Raw genomic sequence first — 17,725 nt, forward strand, 5'->3', positions numbered from 1 at the left:
AACAGGGTCTCGATAGGGAAAAAGTGTAAGGGCCAAATGGTCAAAACGAACAATGCCTGCATAGTTTTGCTCGAGCCCTGGCACAAAACTTACACCATAAAGCCTACAGGCTAAAATACTTTGAGTTCGAGTTCGAGCAAACTCTCACTCGACCATTAAGCCTACGAGCTACATTACTTCGAGTTCGAATCACTTACTCTACTACTAAGCCTACGGGCTACTCTTATTTCGAGTTCGAGCAAACACTCACTTGACTAATAAGCCTACGGGCCACATCATCTCGAGTTTTGGGCAAGCACTCACTAGACTAACGGGTTACTCTTATTTTGAGTTCGAGCAAACTCTCACTCCACCATTAAGCCTACGGGCTATATTACTTCGAGTTCGAATCACTCACTCGACTACTAAGCCTACGAGCTACTCTTATTTTGAGTTCGAGCAAAACTCTCACTCGACCATAAAGCCTACGAGCTGCAATACTTCGAGTTCGAGTTCAAGCAAATTACTCACTCGACTATTAAGCCTAAGGGATATCTTACTTCGAGTTCGAGCAATCACTCACTCGACTATTAAGCCTATGGGCTATCTTACTTCGAGTTCGAGCAAGTATTCACTCGACCATAAACCCTACCGGCTGCAATACTTCGAGTACGAGTTCAAGCAAATCACTCACTCGACTATTAAGCCTAAGGGCTATCTTACTTCGAGTTCGAGCAATCACTCACTCGACTATTAAGCCTACGGGCTATCTTACTTCGAGTTCGAGAAAGCACTCACTCGACCATAAAGCCTACGGGCTGCAATACTTTGAGTTCGAGTTCAAGCAATCACTCACTCGACCATAAAGCCTACGAGTTGCAATACTTCAAGTTCGAGTTCAAGCAAATCACTCACTCGACTATTAAGCCTAAGGGCTAACTTACTTCGAGTTCGAGCAATCACTCACTCGACTATTAAGCCTACAGGCTATCTTACTTCGAGTTAGAGCAAGCACTCACTCGACCATAAAGGCTACGGGCTGCAATACTTCAAGTACGAGTTCAAGCAAATCACTCACTCGACTATTAAGCCTAAGGGCTATCTTACTTCGAGTTCGAGCAATCACTCACTCGACTATTAAGCCTACGGGCTATCTTACTTTGAGTTCAAGCAAGCACTCACTCGACCATAAAGCCTACGGGCTGCAATACTTCGAGTTCGAGTTCAAGCAATCACTCACTCGACTATTAAGCCTAAGGGATATCTTACTTCGAGTTCGAGCAAACACTCACTCGACTATTAAGCCTACGGGCTATCTTACTTCGAGTTTGAACAATCACTCACTCGACTATTAAGCCTACGGGCTACTTTACTAAAAGTTCGAGCAAACACTTACTCAACTAAATCCTCGAACTTATGCACATTTTCATAAGACACAAGTAAAACAAAATCTTCACTAGGCAGAAAAGAAAATAGAGACAAGTTGGGAAAAGAAAAGACCTTTATATATATGTTTACAAAACGTCTGATCAGGACCTTACACAAAAATATCAAATAAGAAAAACCCTAATTATCTATGGGAGCAGTCTTTTTTTCCATTGGGCTCCTCCCTACTCTAAGACCTGCTCTTGCTCCCATCACCGTTATCATCATCATCATCGTCATCATCATCATCGAAGGCCAAGGCCCCGGGATCGGCTTCAAGCTCTTTTGCCTTTATTATCTCTTCAGTAAGATTGAAGCCTCGAGTATGGATCTCCTCGAGGGTTTCCCTCCGAGATTGGCATTTGGCAAATTCGACAATCCAATGTGCTGGAGTTCGAGCGGTCTCGGATACTTCTCTCACATGCAACTGAGCGGCCTTAGCATCGACCCGATAAACAGCCACAAATGTGTCTACATCGGCCTTTGTCTTTTCAGCCTTGGCAAGTTCAGAAGCCAACCGAGCCTCGAGCTCTTCTATTTTCCTTGCTTGAACCAAGCTTTTCTCCTTTAGACTCTGAAGTTGATTTTTGACCGATGATAATTAGGCTCGAGCAGCCTCTTTCTCTGCAGCAAAGCGGTCCATATTTCCTTTCCATTTCAAGGACTCTGCCTTTATCACATCGACCTCCTCACGGAGCTTCCCGATCATCTCAAGCTTCTGCTGCAGCTGTGAGACCGATAGGTTAGCCATCATTCCAGTATCAAGTCCATAGGCTTTTAATAGTGTCATTACCTGCTCGGACAGATCAGCCTGATCTTAGTGAGCTTTGGCCAACTCAGCTCGGAGGCCCTTGATTTCTTTTTCCCTTTGCCCTAAGAGAAGTTTAAGGGCTTTCCTCTCCTCCATGGCCCGTTGGAGATCGGCCTCGTATCGACACAGCTCAGCTCAGGATCGAGAACATGCTTCTCGATGAGTTACCATAGCCTACGAAGAAAGAAGAAACAAAGTAATAAAAGAAAAACAGACATAAGAGATAATACCAACCAAATAATTTAAGGCTTACCTGATTCAAAGCCTGCTGTACTCCGTGAAAAAGATCCGATGCATCACTAGTGCCGGCAGCGTCCTCGACACCAGTAAACAGGTCACAAAAAGGATCATCTCCCTCATGAGGCCTGTCTAGTTCGAGGGGCCCTAAGATTGGGCTTCCCGTATTGCCCCTTCGGAAAAAGCAGGGAAGGTGGGCGAGTCTTCGATTGCTACTTCCCCAAGTGAGTCACTTGGGGCATTCTCTTCGGTTGGAAGAGATTCGGGGAGAGCCCCTTCAGACATATCCCCCATCCGTTGGCTTCGATGGGAAGCATCCTCGATCTCCAACGACTCGGGGACTCTGCCCGAATCTTTCTTCGATATATCCTCAGTTCGAGGCAGAGCTTTATAAACCACCATCGATCCAGCTGCCTGTGGAATGTCGGTGGTCTTCTTCGATCGGGCCACCAGTACGGACCCGTCATCTTCCTCTTCCTTGTCTTCATCCCTTAGACGCTAAACCAATTCTAAGGTCAAAGGGATGGTATTCTTCCTCGACTTACAAGTCGACCTTGCCTTCGGTTTTGGATTTTCGGAAGTAGAGGCCCTTTTTCTCTTATTTCCCTTCGCCGGTTTAGAAACCGGGTCCGAGGCTTCTTCCTCGTCGGGCAGGTGCCTCAGAACCACATCTCTGCCCAGGCCTGCACACAAGAAAATTGGTTGGATATGTGAAAAATATTTAGTTCGAACTCTCAAAACATGAGAAATAGGCTTACCATGATTTTTGGCCTCCTATCGGCCCTTTGCCAAATCATGCCATGAACGTTCGGCATATGTAGAGGTCGAAGCCAGGGCCCGTACCCAGCTCTTAAGATATTGGGAACGGCACCGGGCATCCAAGGAATCACTGCATCACAAAAGAGATATCAGCAACAAAGAAACAAAGAAACAAGACGATAGGGAATAAGCAGCAGAATTACACTTACGCTTCATATTCCATTCTTCGGGGAATGGCATCTTTTCGGCTGGGATTAGGTCCGAAGTCTTCACTCGAATGAACCTGCCCATCCAACCTCGATCATTGTCCTCATCTATGTTCGAGAATAGTACCTTGGTAGCCCGGCATTAAAGTTTTATTAATCCACCTTGAAAGAGGCAGGGACTATACAATCTAATAAGATGATCGAGGGTGAAAGGCATCCCCTCGGTCTTGTTTGCGAAGAAACAGATCAGGATAACGATCCGCCAAAAGGAAGGATGAATCTGACCTAGAGTTATTCGGTATTGACGACAAAAATCGATGATAACAGGGTCGAGAGGTCCTAACGTAAAAAGGTAAGTATACACACTAAGGAACCCTTCCACGTGGGTGGCAATATCTTCATCGGGAGCCAGAATTATCACTTCCTTGTTATCCCAGTTGCAATCTGTCTTTAACTGAGCAAGTTTATTTTTGGTTATCGAACACAAATACCTCGATACCGGCTCACACCGATCGGGAACCAACGAGCCCTTATCGACCTTAAAATCGGAGGTGAGAAGACATGTTCCGGGAACAAACTCTTCAGGCCGTGGCTCCACCGGTATTTTATCGGCGGCGTGTTGTGAAGAAGAAGCCTCTTCTTTTTTAGGGACGGTTTTTGATGTTTTCACCATTTTTTGAATTTAGAAGAAAGAAATAAAGAAGATGTGGTGTTTCAAAGAAAGATTTTGCAGTAAAAATCATAGAAGAAAAATTTCGCACTTAATTCAGAAGGTATGAGAAAATGCTTAGGAAATTTTGAGATTAGAAGATGTAAAATTGATTAATGGTGAAAGAAGGGGATGTTTATAGGCTGAGCAGTGGCGGTCCTATATCGATAATGACCGACCACCGTCTGACACGCATTAAATCCTCGATAAACTGAACCGATGGGACAGCTATCGTATACGTCACGATCGGATTCGATGCACACGTTAGTATATATCTAATCATACCGTTGGAAAATCATATCGTTTCTCGTTACATTCTTCCCGAGAAATACGGGGACTATTTGTATACGGTCAAAATTAATTAGTCCGTCGTACGGACTGGTCGGTATGATAATACTTTGATTGAAGGGCGGCTTCGTAATACCAGGTAGAGGTTCGAAGTCAGGTCATCGAGTTTCGAGTTCTAGGACGGATCAATGACAAGCTCGGTATCATTATCGAGCTCGTATCCAAATCGAACTACGGGGCGAGGCAAAATTATCGAGTCTAAGATGCATAGATCGACAGACACCGACCCTGAGTCAATACTAGACTCCGAGTCAGAATCGAGCTCGAGTCAAGATCGAAAGCTCGAGTCAATCTCGAGTTCACAGACAAGAGTCGTTGCAACCATACTAGGAGAGAGAATCCTGGCAGGAATTAGGGAAAAGCTAGTTCCTCATGGGTTCCCTACTATGTATTTTTTATTTATCTAAAGTAGGATCCTTCCACTATAAAGGGAATGCTTGTTGTTTCTGTGAAGGACACATTCACACATTGAAAGATCAATCCTTTGAGCTCTCTTACTTCATTTATTTCCTCTTTTCAACAGTTTTTATCTTTCGTTCTTATAGTCAAGATTGGATATTTTTATTTCTCTTTACGATTTGTATCAAGCTATACCACATACCCTTAGAACTACGTACAAATTCAACTCTATCTAATTTTTCGGATAAACACTTACCACACTAACTATATTAGTTTATATTCCTTAATTTGGCCATTAATCACATTATCTCTTAAGACTACAATTGTACAACACGAAACAAAATTGTTGTTAGAGAAGAGTTTCTTGTTTCCTAAATGGTAACTAGCTCGAAAAATAAATGTATAATGTTAGAAGTGTGAAATATCGCATATGTTATTTCAAGTTTTTCATAGTCTATTACGGTTGAAATAACTCTACCCCTTCCTCTTAAGATTTTGATAATCGTTAAGAATATATTATATAGATGAAAGGAGTACAATAACAATTTTCTGCTAGATAGTTTGCATATGGAAACTGATAGTAGATGATTTGTAGATCTCAATGAAACTATATGATAACTGTTGATAATAAATAAAAATAGTAGCTAAATATTAAGATAGATAACCTGCTATCATAGGTTAAATTGCACAATGTAATTAAAAATATTACTATTAGTGTATATGAATTAATATCAATCAATATATATATATATATATATATATATATATATATATATATATATATATATATCCCCTAATGCATGGATGGAGCTAGTGATTTGCTTAATATGAGTTTGACCAAGTCCAATAACTTTGATCCAAATTTTATATTTATTTTAAAATTTTAATTAAATATATATAAATTATAATTTAAAATATTATAAATAGAATTTCGAACACATAAAATTTAAATTATAGCTTCGTTTTACCGTAATGCATGTCCTACCACCTGTTTTCCTACTTTGAACAAGAAACATGTTCTATAATTATGGGCCCTTAAATAATTCATGACGTCACGGATGATGATATACGAGATGTTGACTCCCATACTTGAATTGACACCATTGACTTACTAAAAAATACATGGAACTCTAGAAGATAACAAGGTACAATATTTAGCATATGTTGTTCTTTTTGTTTTTTCCTTTTCTTCTTTAATACTTTTAAAATTGTGGCGATTAACTAGCCAAATTAACTTCAGAAAAATGAATTCCCGAATCAAAAGATTATTCAATTCTTAAACTCCAAGATAACAGTTCAAAAATATAATGTAGGAGCAATATTTTTTCACATTCTCGTAATAGAAAAAAGAAATGTCCAATTTAATAGGAGTACATGCATGTTTATGATACACCATATATATAGTTGGATTTTAAGAAGATAATAATATAATAGTCCAGTAATTATTATTGATCCATCCATTTCTTGCATTATAGTCCACAAACTGTATAGTAATCTAATTTTTTAATGCATTTCTTGATAAATACACTTTAGTTCACAAATTTTAGGACTCGGTATGTGCAATAAATTTCCATCATCTCCACAATCTGCTTTTGATTTTCTTTTTCCTCTTTCTTATAATTTACCCCTTTAAATGGATCTAAACTAGTCTATTTTGCTCCAACTTGCATATCCCATTTTAATTTGACCGTTGACCTTAATGCTTAATTTGACCTTAGTGCTCATTTTCGTCCACATGCTTCGTTTATAGAGCCTTTGACTTGCACAATCTTCAACCTATAAATAACCGAGACTACTTATTTTGCAACAAATCTAAGCAAACTTAACACCTTTTTTTTTTCTTTTTGTTACAAAAATGAGCAGCTCAGATGAAGGTACAAGTGCAGAGCAGAAAAAATACAGAGGAATTCGGCGTCGAAAATGGGGGAAATGGGTGTCAGAAATTCGAGTTCCAGGTAGCAGTGAACGGCTTTGGCTAGGCACTTATACAACCCAAGAAGCTGCTGCTGTTGCACATGATATAGCCTATTATTGTCTCCGGGAATCGTCCTTGTCGTTAGATAAATTAAACTTCCCATTTATGTTACCGGCCGTTAATGTTGAACGTGGAATGTCACCGAGGTCAGTGCAAAAGGTGGCCTCAGATGCTGGCATGGCCATTGATGCAAAGTTGGTTACAAGTTACCCTACTCCTACTGTAAAAGGTGGTCAACAAGAAATGAATGGTCATGTTTGTCAAAGTGTGGACAATAATGGGAAAAGTGAAGCTCTCAGCATTTCTGTTGAAGATTATCTATATTGATATTTGAAGCACATGCATTCGTCAGACTGAAATTTTTTGAATACCGAAATCCTAAAGTAAAAGAATAAAAACTTTGCACATCCCTGAGTTCCTCTATCTCCCAAGGGGCACCCTTTTTTCTTTTACACGTCTACACAAGTTCGGTTGGTTTTCAAGAATTTTGATGATCAAACTACTTAGTTAATTTAAACTTATTCGGGTATATATTGTGTATTTTCGTAATCTAGTTCATCGGTACTTTGAGTGGGCCCTCAGTCAATAATCAATATCCAAAGCATTCTTGTACGTACGCATACAAGATACATGCAATTCTTCTATTTATCCTGATTGATAAATAATCACAACTACATCATTTATCAAACTGGTCTTCATTTAAATAAAGGTATCAATCACTGTACTATAAAGATGAGTTAAAGCATCAAAAAGAACTTAACGGGAACCAAGTTTATTCGTTTATTCATCTCGAGAGTAGAAACGATCATCTTACAAATTAAATCTTGACAAATAAACAGTTTTGAACGTAACCCACAGAAATCAAAGTATTTTCATTCCATTTTCTGCAGATCTTGCATCACGATAGGGGCTCCGAGTCTCTGAGGAGACGAGGATGGGGATGTCTCTAGAAGAGGCCTTCCCGTTCCAATAAAGGAAGTTTTCCTAGCACCTTGATGTGCAAATAGCATCCGAAATGTCCATTGGAGGATGTTTGGTGCGAAGACTCTATAGAGAAGGAAAATGTCGTACCAGCCTGGGTATTTCACGTATGGATCTCCACGACATGCTCCCGCTACAATCAACTTTGCAAATTCCTCCACTGAACTTCCAGATGCACCAACCTTAAATCCAAAGTCATATACAAACATTGTAAAGCGATGGACATAACAACTTACCAGAAATTACCCAAAAATGACAAGGGAAATATCCCATGTAATATATTTAAGAATTTAGCAATTTTAGATTTCCGTATGAGTAATTTCTGTGGTAAAAATCCCTATGTAATTAGCAGGTTTCTTGTAGCGTACGATCTTAAATCTGCAAAGAGCTAACTCCCAACTATAAAATGGACAGTCCTATGTAGATCATTAATTCCAACAACCTTGTATCAACTACTAGTTACAGAAATTAAAAGTAGTGAGGCATTTAAGTTTATAATTTCTCCATAATCCATAATATCCTAAGTCCTGCTTGGAAAAGAAAAGCATGTGAACTTAACACATTGAAACAGCTAGAAACCGTGTTTCTGCTGCTTAAAGTCATGGATGTTTTATGCATCAAAAAGGTCAGACATGTCCTTTTTTGCTGCTTTGAAAAGGAAAGCATGGAACTTTGCAAATAGTAGCAGTGTGTTGGAGCAGACAGAGAATTTCAATTCTACAAAGCGAAGAGAATCTTACTTCCCTTTCTTCCTTCCACTGCATATCCGCACCTTCATCCATCATGAATTTTCCCCTTGTTATTTCAGTCCCAATCCATCCGTGTGTCGCTATTGTGATCCCGACATCATCCTTCACCTCTAACTTTAGGGTCTCATAAAAGTTTATAACTGCGGCTTTTGCTGCCTATTCAAAAGAAAAAAGGGAAATATTAAGAAACTGAAAAGAAGCATACCACCAAAATGCTTTCTTTGCTAAGGTGAATTATGAACACTGACTCTTTGGCCAAAGGGGAGATGGAGGAGTCTAAACAATGTTGACTCAAGAAGCAAAATAATGCAGCTTTAAAGGTCTGTATATGAAGTTCAATTCTTACTGAATATAAGCTCATTCTTGGCAAGGGTAACCAGTTCTCCACTGATGCATTCACAATGACCCGGCCTCTGGTTTGCCGCAGATGAGGTAGAGCTACATAGGTAGGATACACATTTCCCCAGAAATTGATATCCTAAGAAGAAGGAAAAACTTCACACTTCAAAGTTATAGATTAATTTGGAGTTACTAGCAGCACTTGAATGCGAGAATTTATAACAATTAGTAACTATGGATGATAACAAATTAGATACTCCAAATACCATCAAAATAGGAAACACATTTGTATCCGTGGCTTCTTCCAGGTAGAAAGTATGTCCCAAGCTTACTGTATTCACAAGATGATCCACTGCAAATAATGGAACAACAACTAAATATCAGCTAACCTTTTCATGAGAACGCGCTATTCTATATGATTAAAACATGTCATATACAATATAACACTGTTTTTGTTCAAGGTTGATAGTCTCATTCTCCCAAGGACAATTGAATAAATTTCTAACTGAAAGCAGATACAAAAGTATTCACTCTTTTAGAAACTGAAAACTTGAACATTTGAAACCACCACATTAAAATTGCTATAAGTAACAAACCTCTTTATTTCAAAATAGGATGAGGTGTTACATAAGAACTTGAAATTAATTTTTTGGCTGCTGAGGAAGTAGGATAGTTCCAGCAAAATCAGAGTCCATCTGTAGATAATATCTGCTTCTGATTATTTTTGCTTGAAGGAATGAAATGAAATAACCTCGAAATAGAATTTCAAATACGGTTTTAAGTTGACCAAGCCTATATAATTACCTAGTGATAATGCACAATGGAATAGAGACATAAAGAAACTCTGTCTAGATCAAGGATGGTTATAGGGGAAGGGGGATCAATTGTCAAAAATTTCTTTGTTCATATCACTTAAGCGCGGGCATATGTACCTTGAGAACCCTGGTCCATTCAAATCAGAATAGATGAAAAGCTTGTAATACATCAGTGGTCAGCTTGCGCTAGGGAACCTCATCTAATAACATTTTGAATCATTATTAACAAAACAAGACGAACATATTACTTGGACTTACCACGCCCATAAAAGTTTACAGTCTCGGTGATGAATCTCCTACAATCATCTTCTTTGACAACATCTGCAGCCATTATCAGGACATTTTTTGCACCTAGTTGCCTAGCTTTCTCACGGATTCCCCAGAGTCTATTTTCTCTCCTTGCAACCAAGACAAGATTTGTTCTCCTCTTTGCGTATTCATATGCAATTTGCTAACATCACAGAGCACAAGATCAAGAATCTAGTACTTTTTAAATATCGTTCATGCACCAAAAAAGCAATTCACAAAAGATTAGTGAGAAGAAAAGTGTAAACTAGCTGTGCTTGCAGCTATAACAACCCGACTAATGAACTACTTACATAAAAATAATTGTATCAACCTAGGTATCTTTTTGGTGAAGGACCAGTTTATCCTAAATGTCTGATTTTAAAGAAATACTCTTTCTTCTTGCATAAAAAAGGAGAAGGGCTTTTGCAAAAGCATTCAAATACAACCTATGTAAAGTACTGCAATATTGTCAAAGAAATCATATTTAGTACTGTAGGTCATAATTTAAACTTTGGACCAATAATGATAGCTCAATCTGAAAATGGAAGATGACCCTCCAATCTCAATTGTGGTAAAGTCTAAGGCGTCCTCTTGAAAAGAACAATCATAGATCGACGATAGTTAATTACTTTTCAGATATCACTATATGAAGTTCTGCCTAGTTCTTCAGCAAATCATGATTCACTTATTCCATCAACTTTACCAAGTTTAGTCAAAAGAAAAAGGGAACGCTTGTAAAATGCATATATAGAAACACCAGAGTTATAAATTCCAGTTTGGTCAAGGTAAAGTTAATGCAGTGTAATTTTACAAACTCTCCTTACCTTACAGTCAAGTGGCTTTCACCTTCCCTAGACGAGCGGTCTTTTACATAAGCCAATTTGAAGTTATTCTATAGACTAGGCGATCGACAAGGTAAAAGTCATTCGGATAAGGTGGTTTTTGTCATTAGCTATAAATTAATGTAATTAGCTAAGGTAGGTACTTTTTAACCAAAATTTTGTCTTTGTAATTATTGCAATGTGCATTAGACAGGGTGCTTTAGAGTAACTCCATATATAACCTACAAATAATTAAGTTTTGTTTATGTAAGAGAAGTGTACGCTAAATTGACATTTGTATAGCATGCAGTTTAAGTTGTTGAAGAAAAACGAAAAAGAAAGTGCTATCGCTGATCCCAAATATTAACATGTTCCTGCTTGAAAGATGACATATATATATAGAGAGAGAGAGAATCAGAATTGAGTTACCTCTCCAATACCAGAAGAAGCTCCGGTGATAATAACAACTTTATCCTCCATATCTTCACCAAAGAAAGTGTTGTAAAGCCGTTCACATATGTTGATGAAAGTGAAAGCTGGCCATGCACATGCCAACATCACCAAACTTGCCGGTGGTACCACAAAATTCAGCACTGAGTTCACCAAATCCATTAATTAATTCCTTTTATATATAATCGATCACCTCTTTTCCAATATATTAATTCCTTCAATTCACAAAACTGAAGAAAAATGAGATCAGGAGGGAAAAGAGGGTTGATTTTTAGTGCAGTTTGGTTGGGTAGGTTAAGATTTAGTAGTGTAGGAATTAGATAGATAAACACTAAAGCTGATCGATAGTGCATGCAAATGAGAGAACACGTGGTATGAGGTGCTGAGAGGGTTTATGACGAATGGAGGACTTGTTTTTTCGGAACTACTTGCATGCCCTACAAATATTTTATTTTTTTATATCACAAGTCACAACACATAAAAGTGGACAAATTAGTACTCCTAATATTAATTAGTCGTGTCACTTTTTAAAATGAACTATAATGACCGTTATTATATTATATTATATTATAATTGAATGAACACTTTTAAGGTAAAGTTAATTTATTAAAATACTCATAAAAATTGAATGTCAATTTTATCCCTCACTTAAATACTACTATTTCTTTAATATTTTTGTACCAAAAATTTATGATAAGTTCCTTATAGCTCCCACTTACTGCAGCATATTCAATGCCTTAATTGCTTTTCATCTTCCTATATTTATTCAATTTTTTTGGAGTTCTTTTGAACTTCCAAAAGTAAATTTTATAAACTTACAAATTTCTCATACTATTGAACTACTGCCATTGACGTTCTCTTCGAGGAGTTTTAATACCCATTCTTCTTCTCCGTTATTTATCTTCTAATCATCAATGCGATGTTCTTTTATGCGTATGTGTCATGAGTTTAATTGATATTGCTCATGCAACAACTCTAACCATCTAAGTTTCATAATTCTTGTAACGCATATAGATTAAATTAAAATTTCATACTCTATGGTCAATTAAGTAATCGGGTAAAGTAAATTCCTCGCATTTTCCACCCCTAATGTATGCATTGTTTTATAATATGCACCTTGTCCTATTAGTTTTACCAACATGCACTCCAATCTCTTTATTTTCTTATAAAATAATAAAAAATTCATTTTTATAATTATTTAAAAGGGTAAAAGTAGGAAACACAATTTTTTTTAAAAAAAAACTGTTTATATGCCGTTGTTAATTTTGTGTTTGTTTACTTCTCAACTACGAATATCAAGAATCGGATGAAATTAGATCTCCAAATTTTGTCATTGGACAGTTTGGTCATTTACTACATAGCTATATTGATTGTAAAACTGATGAAGTCAAGAGAATTTGAAAAGCGATTCTTGTAGGATGTATTAGATTGGATCAAACGGATATGTTAGATTGGACCAAATGGATAACCTATTGCACTCCTTATTTGCTTCCTTTCAACTCTAACCATCTAAGTGATCAATTATTTTCATAAGTTTCAGTTTAGTAATTTTTGTAACGCATAGGCCTGTTCCAAATTAATGTGTTAACAACTATTTTTTGTTGATAGTACAGATGATAGATCTGGCACATAAAAATTGAAGTGATGTATATTTGTTTGTTTTTAGGTCTGATTGTTGGAAAAGTACTGCATGCACTACTACCTCTTTTTTTGTCTCTGTATACATTTATTTTTATTTCTCTAGTGATTTTTGTTTCTAGCTTGAAGATTCTTTTTTAAATTGCAATTTTTCGATGTGGCTACTTCTCCTTTATTGCATCATCATTATATATTTTAAAATAACAGAGAGCACCGATACATAATTATTTATAAATTTATGTGAAGTTAGTAGTTGAATATATGTTGGAAATTATACTCTTTTACATATATTAAATTAAAAATATAAATTATTGTTGTATACGGTCAAAACCGATTTGAGTCAGTCGTACGGACTGATCGAGACGATAATGTTTCGATCAAAGGATATCTGCATGACAAGCTCGGTCAAGATCCGAAGTAAGGGCGGCAAACTTCGAGCTCCAAGACCGATCAAATGACAAGCTCGATATGATTATCGAGCCCATATCCAAATCGAACTACGAGGCAAAGCGGAGATTATCGAAGATGCATGGACCAACCAACATTCACCCTAAATACCAAGACCCCAAGTCAGAATCGAGCTCGGACCAAGGCCGAGGGCTCGATCCAACACTGAGCTCGAGTCAGTATCAAGCTCGCAGATTAGGGCCGTTGCAACCGCACTATGAGAGAGAATCTTTGCGGAAATCGAGAAAAAGACAATATATCATGAGTTCTCCACTACGTATTTTTTATTATATATAAAGTAGGATCCCTCTACTATAAGAGGGAGAATCCCTGGTGCTTGTGAGGGAGAGGCTTTTGGCTCATTATTTTTCATTCTCATAATTAAGAATACACATATTTGTATTTCTCTACACGATTTATATCAAATTGTATCACATATCCTTAGAACCATATACAAATCTAACTTTATCTGATTTTCGGGTAAACAGTTTGGCGCCCATCATGGGGCTAAGGGTAATAGTGGTTGTTTGATACAAATCTGCAATACACACCAGTTTACAACTTCAGATCAATAATGGCAAACCCTCGATTGATGGCTATACCTATCGACCATGAAGCCGACCTTCAAGATGAAACCAACGACTTGACACCCAGGGCCGAAAGGCGAATTAACGATGTCACCGAAGCTCGAGTCGAAGTACCGCTAAATGTCAATTCACAAGTGGCTCTTGAGGCGAACCAACGTTCCGAACCGAAAAAAGCATTCAGGGCGGTACTCGATCCGTAGCTCGAGACACCGATAACGTGAAGGAGATCGAAGTCAGCTTACGGGTGATCTTCAAAATGTTACAAGCCCCGCAAATAGCGATAGCTTAGTTACAGAGCCAAACTCAAGAATGAAGAAGGCAAGAGCCCAATCCACTTCGAGAAATCACCCACAGAACGGAACCAGCCATAGTGAAGTTAAACGAGCCAGAATCGGGGACTACTCCCGAAATTACTAAATTACTCGAGGAACTCACAAAACGAGTCGAAGCCAACAATAAAAAAGTAGAAACATATAATTCCAGGGTCGATCAGATCCCGGGAGCTCCACCAATGATAAAAGTGCTAGATTCGAAAAAGTTCATTCAAAAGCCTTTTTCCTCGAGTGATGCCCCAAAATCAATCCCCAGAAAATTCCATATGCCCGAAATACCCAAATATAACGGAACGACCGCCCCCAACGGGCACATCACTTATTACACGTGTGCCATCAAGGGCAATGATTTGGAAGATGATGAGATCGAATCTGTATTATTAAAAAAATTCGGTGAAACCTTGTCAAAGGGGGCAATGGTATGGTATCATAATTTACCATCTAACTCTATTGATTCTTTTGCTATGCTTGCAGATTGCTTCGTAAAAGCACATGCCGGAGCCATAAAGGCCGAAACTAGAAAATCAGACCTGTTCAAGGTAATAAAAAAGGATAACGAGATGCTAAGGGAGTTCGTAGCTCGTTTTCAAATGGAACGAATAGATCTGCCACCAGTCACAGACGATTGGGCTGTTCAAGCTTTCACTCAAGGTCTGATCGAGTACCCAGCCATTACTTAGATCGATATGCACAATCGATATCAATCCAAAATAAGAGTTGAAGATGACCAGTTGATTTCTAGGTCCGTTACGAAAAAGCAAAAGTCGACCAGAGATCGATACCAACCATATATCGGAAACGATACTACTGTTGGGTATCCGAGGCCTCTTTAAAATCAACCTCGTATACTAGGGGGCTTTATCATTGAACGCATCTGTGATGATTATCACGTTCGGTGCAAAGGAAGTTACTTCGTTATTTCATGACAAACAACGTCTCAACAGGAAACGCTGTAAGAGCCAAATGGTCAAAACGAACCATGCTTATGTAGTTGGCCCGAGCCCTGACGCAAAATATGAACCCATGTATAATGATTTGCAAAGAAATCCCTCTTCTTTACCGATATTCTATGTTCAAGATTTACTATGCAAACAGGATCGAGTTCGAGCAAGCATTCACTCGACCATTACGCCTACGGTCTACATTATTTCGAGTTCGAATCATTCACTCGACTACTAAAGCCTACGGGCTACTTTTATTTCGAGTTCGAGCAAGCACTCACTCGACCATTACGCCTACGGGCTACGTTATTTCGAGTTCGAATCATTCACTTGACTACTAAAGCCTACGGGCTACTTTTATTTCGAGTTCGAGTTCGAGCAAGTACTCACTCGACCATTACACCTACGGGCTACATTATTTTGAGTTCGAATCATTCACTCGACCACTAAAGCCTACGAGCTACTTTTATTTCGAGTTCGAGCAAGCATTCACTCGACCATTACGCCTACAGGCCATACTATTTCAAGTTTGAATCATTCACTCGACTACTAAAGCCTACGAGCAACTTTATTTCGAGTTCGAGCAAGTACTCACTCGACCATTATGCCTACGGGCTACATTATTTCGAGTTCGAATCATTCACTCGACTACTATAGCCTACGAGATACTTTTATTTCGAGTTCGAGCAAGCACTCACTCGACCATTACGCCTACGGGCTACATTATTTCAAGTTCGAATCATTCACTCGACTACTAAAGCCTACAAGCTACTTTTATTTCGAGTTTGAGCAAGCACTCACTCAACCATTACACCTATATGATATATTATTTCGAGTTCGAATCATTCACTCGACTACTAAAAGCCTATGAGCGACTTTTACTTCAAGTTCGAGCAAGCACTCACTCGACCACTAAGGGCTACTTCGATCATTATGCCTACGGGATGCATTGCATCGATTTCGAATCATTTACTCTATTTCTAAGCTTGCGGGCTACTTTTATTTCGATTTCGAGCAAAACTACTCATTTTCTTCGAGTTAAAACGAACACTTGACTATTTAAGCCGAAGGATGTTCGAGCTCGATAAAGCGAATGGGACTACCCATAAGGCCCGAAAGCAACAGAGATTTAAATTCAAACTATCTGTTCAGTTTGAAAGGTTATTTTTCTTCAAAAAGAAGAAAGATTTATATTTTCAAAGGGAAGTTCTTTATACAAAAGCCGAAAGCGGTATCAAAAGAACGCAGTGATCGACTTAAGGCCCTAAATGACTCAGTCTTCATCGGAGGTTGTATTCTCAGCATCATCATCCTCTTCAAACTCCCCCGAGTCATCGGAGTCCTCATCAGGAAAGGCCAACCACCGAGCTTTGTTCTCTTCCGCCCTGGCAACTTCGATCTCGGCCCCAACACCAAAGCCCGCAAACAAAAGGAGAAACATTAAAATTACCTGCAACTCTGTGTAAAAGAAGCTGCGAAAATGCCATCAGACTTACCCAATTCCAAGCATGTTGGGCCTCATTGAAGAGACAGGCGGGCCCCACCGCATTCATCATTGATTGATCTTTTTTGGTCACCAAGTACCGAAGGTAACTGGCAATCCCCACAGGGGAAGAAAAAGTTCTGGTATCCGCAGGTATGGAGAGCACTATCTTCCGCCTTCGATCGGGATCGATACTCGGGGCCGGAAATCGGTCCACCAGTTTATGAATCGAGGAAGGCTCGGTGGAACCCGACCACGACGCCTTTTTGGGTACTGGCATTCTACTGAAACCAGTAACCTCCTCCGAAGCGCCTGACTCGAGCCCCCTCTAGAAAATCATGGATATCAGCCGACTCTTGAATACCCTCATAAGACCGATCCTCCAACATGACGGCCTCTCGAATCATGGCATCCGAAGTTTGAGGGGATTCGCCAATGTCAACTATCCTAAACTCATCCCTTGAAATATCTTCTACTGCTTGAGAAGATCCGCCCTCGGTATCCCTTCCAATCATCTTAGCTTGAGAAGGGATAATCTTGGCTTCTTATTCTTGGATTATGGCCAAGGTTCCCTGATCTGCTTCCACTAAATTGGAAGACTGTTGAATCGCAATATTAGCCCGTACGCAGGCTAAATTCTCCTCTCCTTCTTCGGGCTCGTCCCTTGAATGGCGGACCACTTCCGAAGACATAAAATGGTAAATGGTGGAAGGAAAGATTATTTATAAATTGAAGCAATGACGGTTAAATATCAGAGGTGGACGACCACCGTCTGACGCATTAAATGCCTCGGTAAAACCGAACCAATGGGACAACTATCACATACGTCATGGTCGGGATCGATGAAAATGTCAGTATATATCTGATCGGGCTGTTGGAAAATCATATCGTTTCTCGCCACATCCTATTCCGAGAAACGAGGGGACTATCTGTATATGGTCAAAATCGATTCGAGTCAGTCGTACGGACTGATCGAGACGATAATGTTTCGATCAAAAGATATCTG

General features: G+C 38.9%; 2 protein-coding genes across 3 annotated transcripts; one reads left to right on the forward strand and one right to left on the reverse strand.

Annotated features, from left to right (window-relative positions):
* The first annotated feature begins 6,728 nt into the window (after nt 1-6,728).
* Nucleotides 6,729-7,175, forward strand: LOC104109581 (ethylene-responsive transcription factor ERF020). Its single transcript, XM_009618915.4, has one exon. The coding sequence runs from the start codon at nt 6,729-6,731 to the stop codon at nt 7,173-7,175; it is 447 nt and encodes a 148-aa protein (XP_009617210.1).
* Nucleotides 7,176-7,306: 131 nt separating this feature from the next.
* On the reverse strand, nt 7,307-11,595 carry LOC104109582 (11-beta-hydroxysteroid dehydrogenase B-like). 2 transcript variants are annotated; one of them, XM_009618916.3, is made up of 6 exons: nt 11,271-11,592; nt 9,991-10,183; nt 9,184-9,269; nt 8,925-9,056; nt 8,570-8,734; nt 7,307-8,011 (listed from the first exon to the last, which is right to left on the reverse strand). In XM_009618916.3, exons 1-6 carry the CDS (start codon nt 11,451-11,453, stop codon nt 7,721-7,723), a joined length of 1,050 nt encoding a protein of 349 aa, XP_009617211.1. In that variant the 5' UTR covers nt 11,454-11,592; the 3' UTR covers nt 7,307-7,720. The 2 variants fall into 2 exon arrangements, with proteins under 2 accessions (XP_009617211.1, XP_018630907.1); XM_018775391.3 differs by lacking the exon at nt 8,925-9,056 and having other exon boundaries at nt 11,271-11,595.
* Nucleotides 11,596-17,725: the final 6,130 nt, after the last annotated feature.

The sequence above is a fragment of the Nicotiana tomentosiformis genome, chromosome 3 (genome assembly GCF_000390325.3).
Source record: "Nicotiana tomentosiformis chromosome 3, ASM39032v3, whole genome shotgun sequence".
NCBI classification, from domain to species: Eukaryota; Viridiplantae; Streptophyta; class Magnoliopsida; order Solanales; family Solanaceae; genus Nicotiana; species Nicotiana tomentosiformis.

Coding starts and splice junctions, on each gene's coding strand:
- LOC104109581 (XM_009618915.4), top strand. CDS start 6,729: ATGAGCAGCTCAGATGAAGGTACAAGTGCAGAGCAGAAAAAATACAGA.
- LOC104109582 (XM_009618916.3), bottom strand. CDS start 11,453: ATGGATTTGGTGAACTCAGTGCTGAATTTTGTGGTACCACCGGCAAGT. Junction 10,184..11,270: donor CTTCTTCTGGTATTGGAGAG/GTAACTCAATTC, acceptor CTGTGATGTTAG/CAAATTGCATATGAATACGC. Junction 8,012..8,569: donor AGTGGAAGGAAGAAAGGGAA/GTAAGATTCTCT, acceptor TTTGGATTTAAG/GTTGGTGCATCTGGAAGTTC.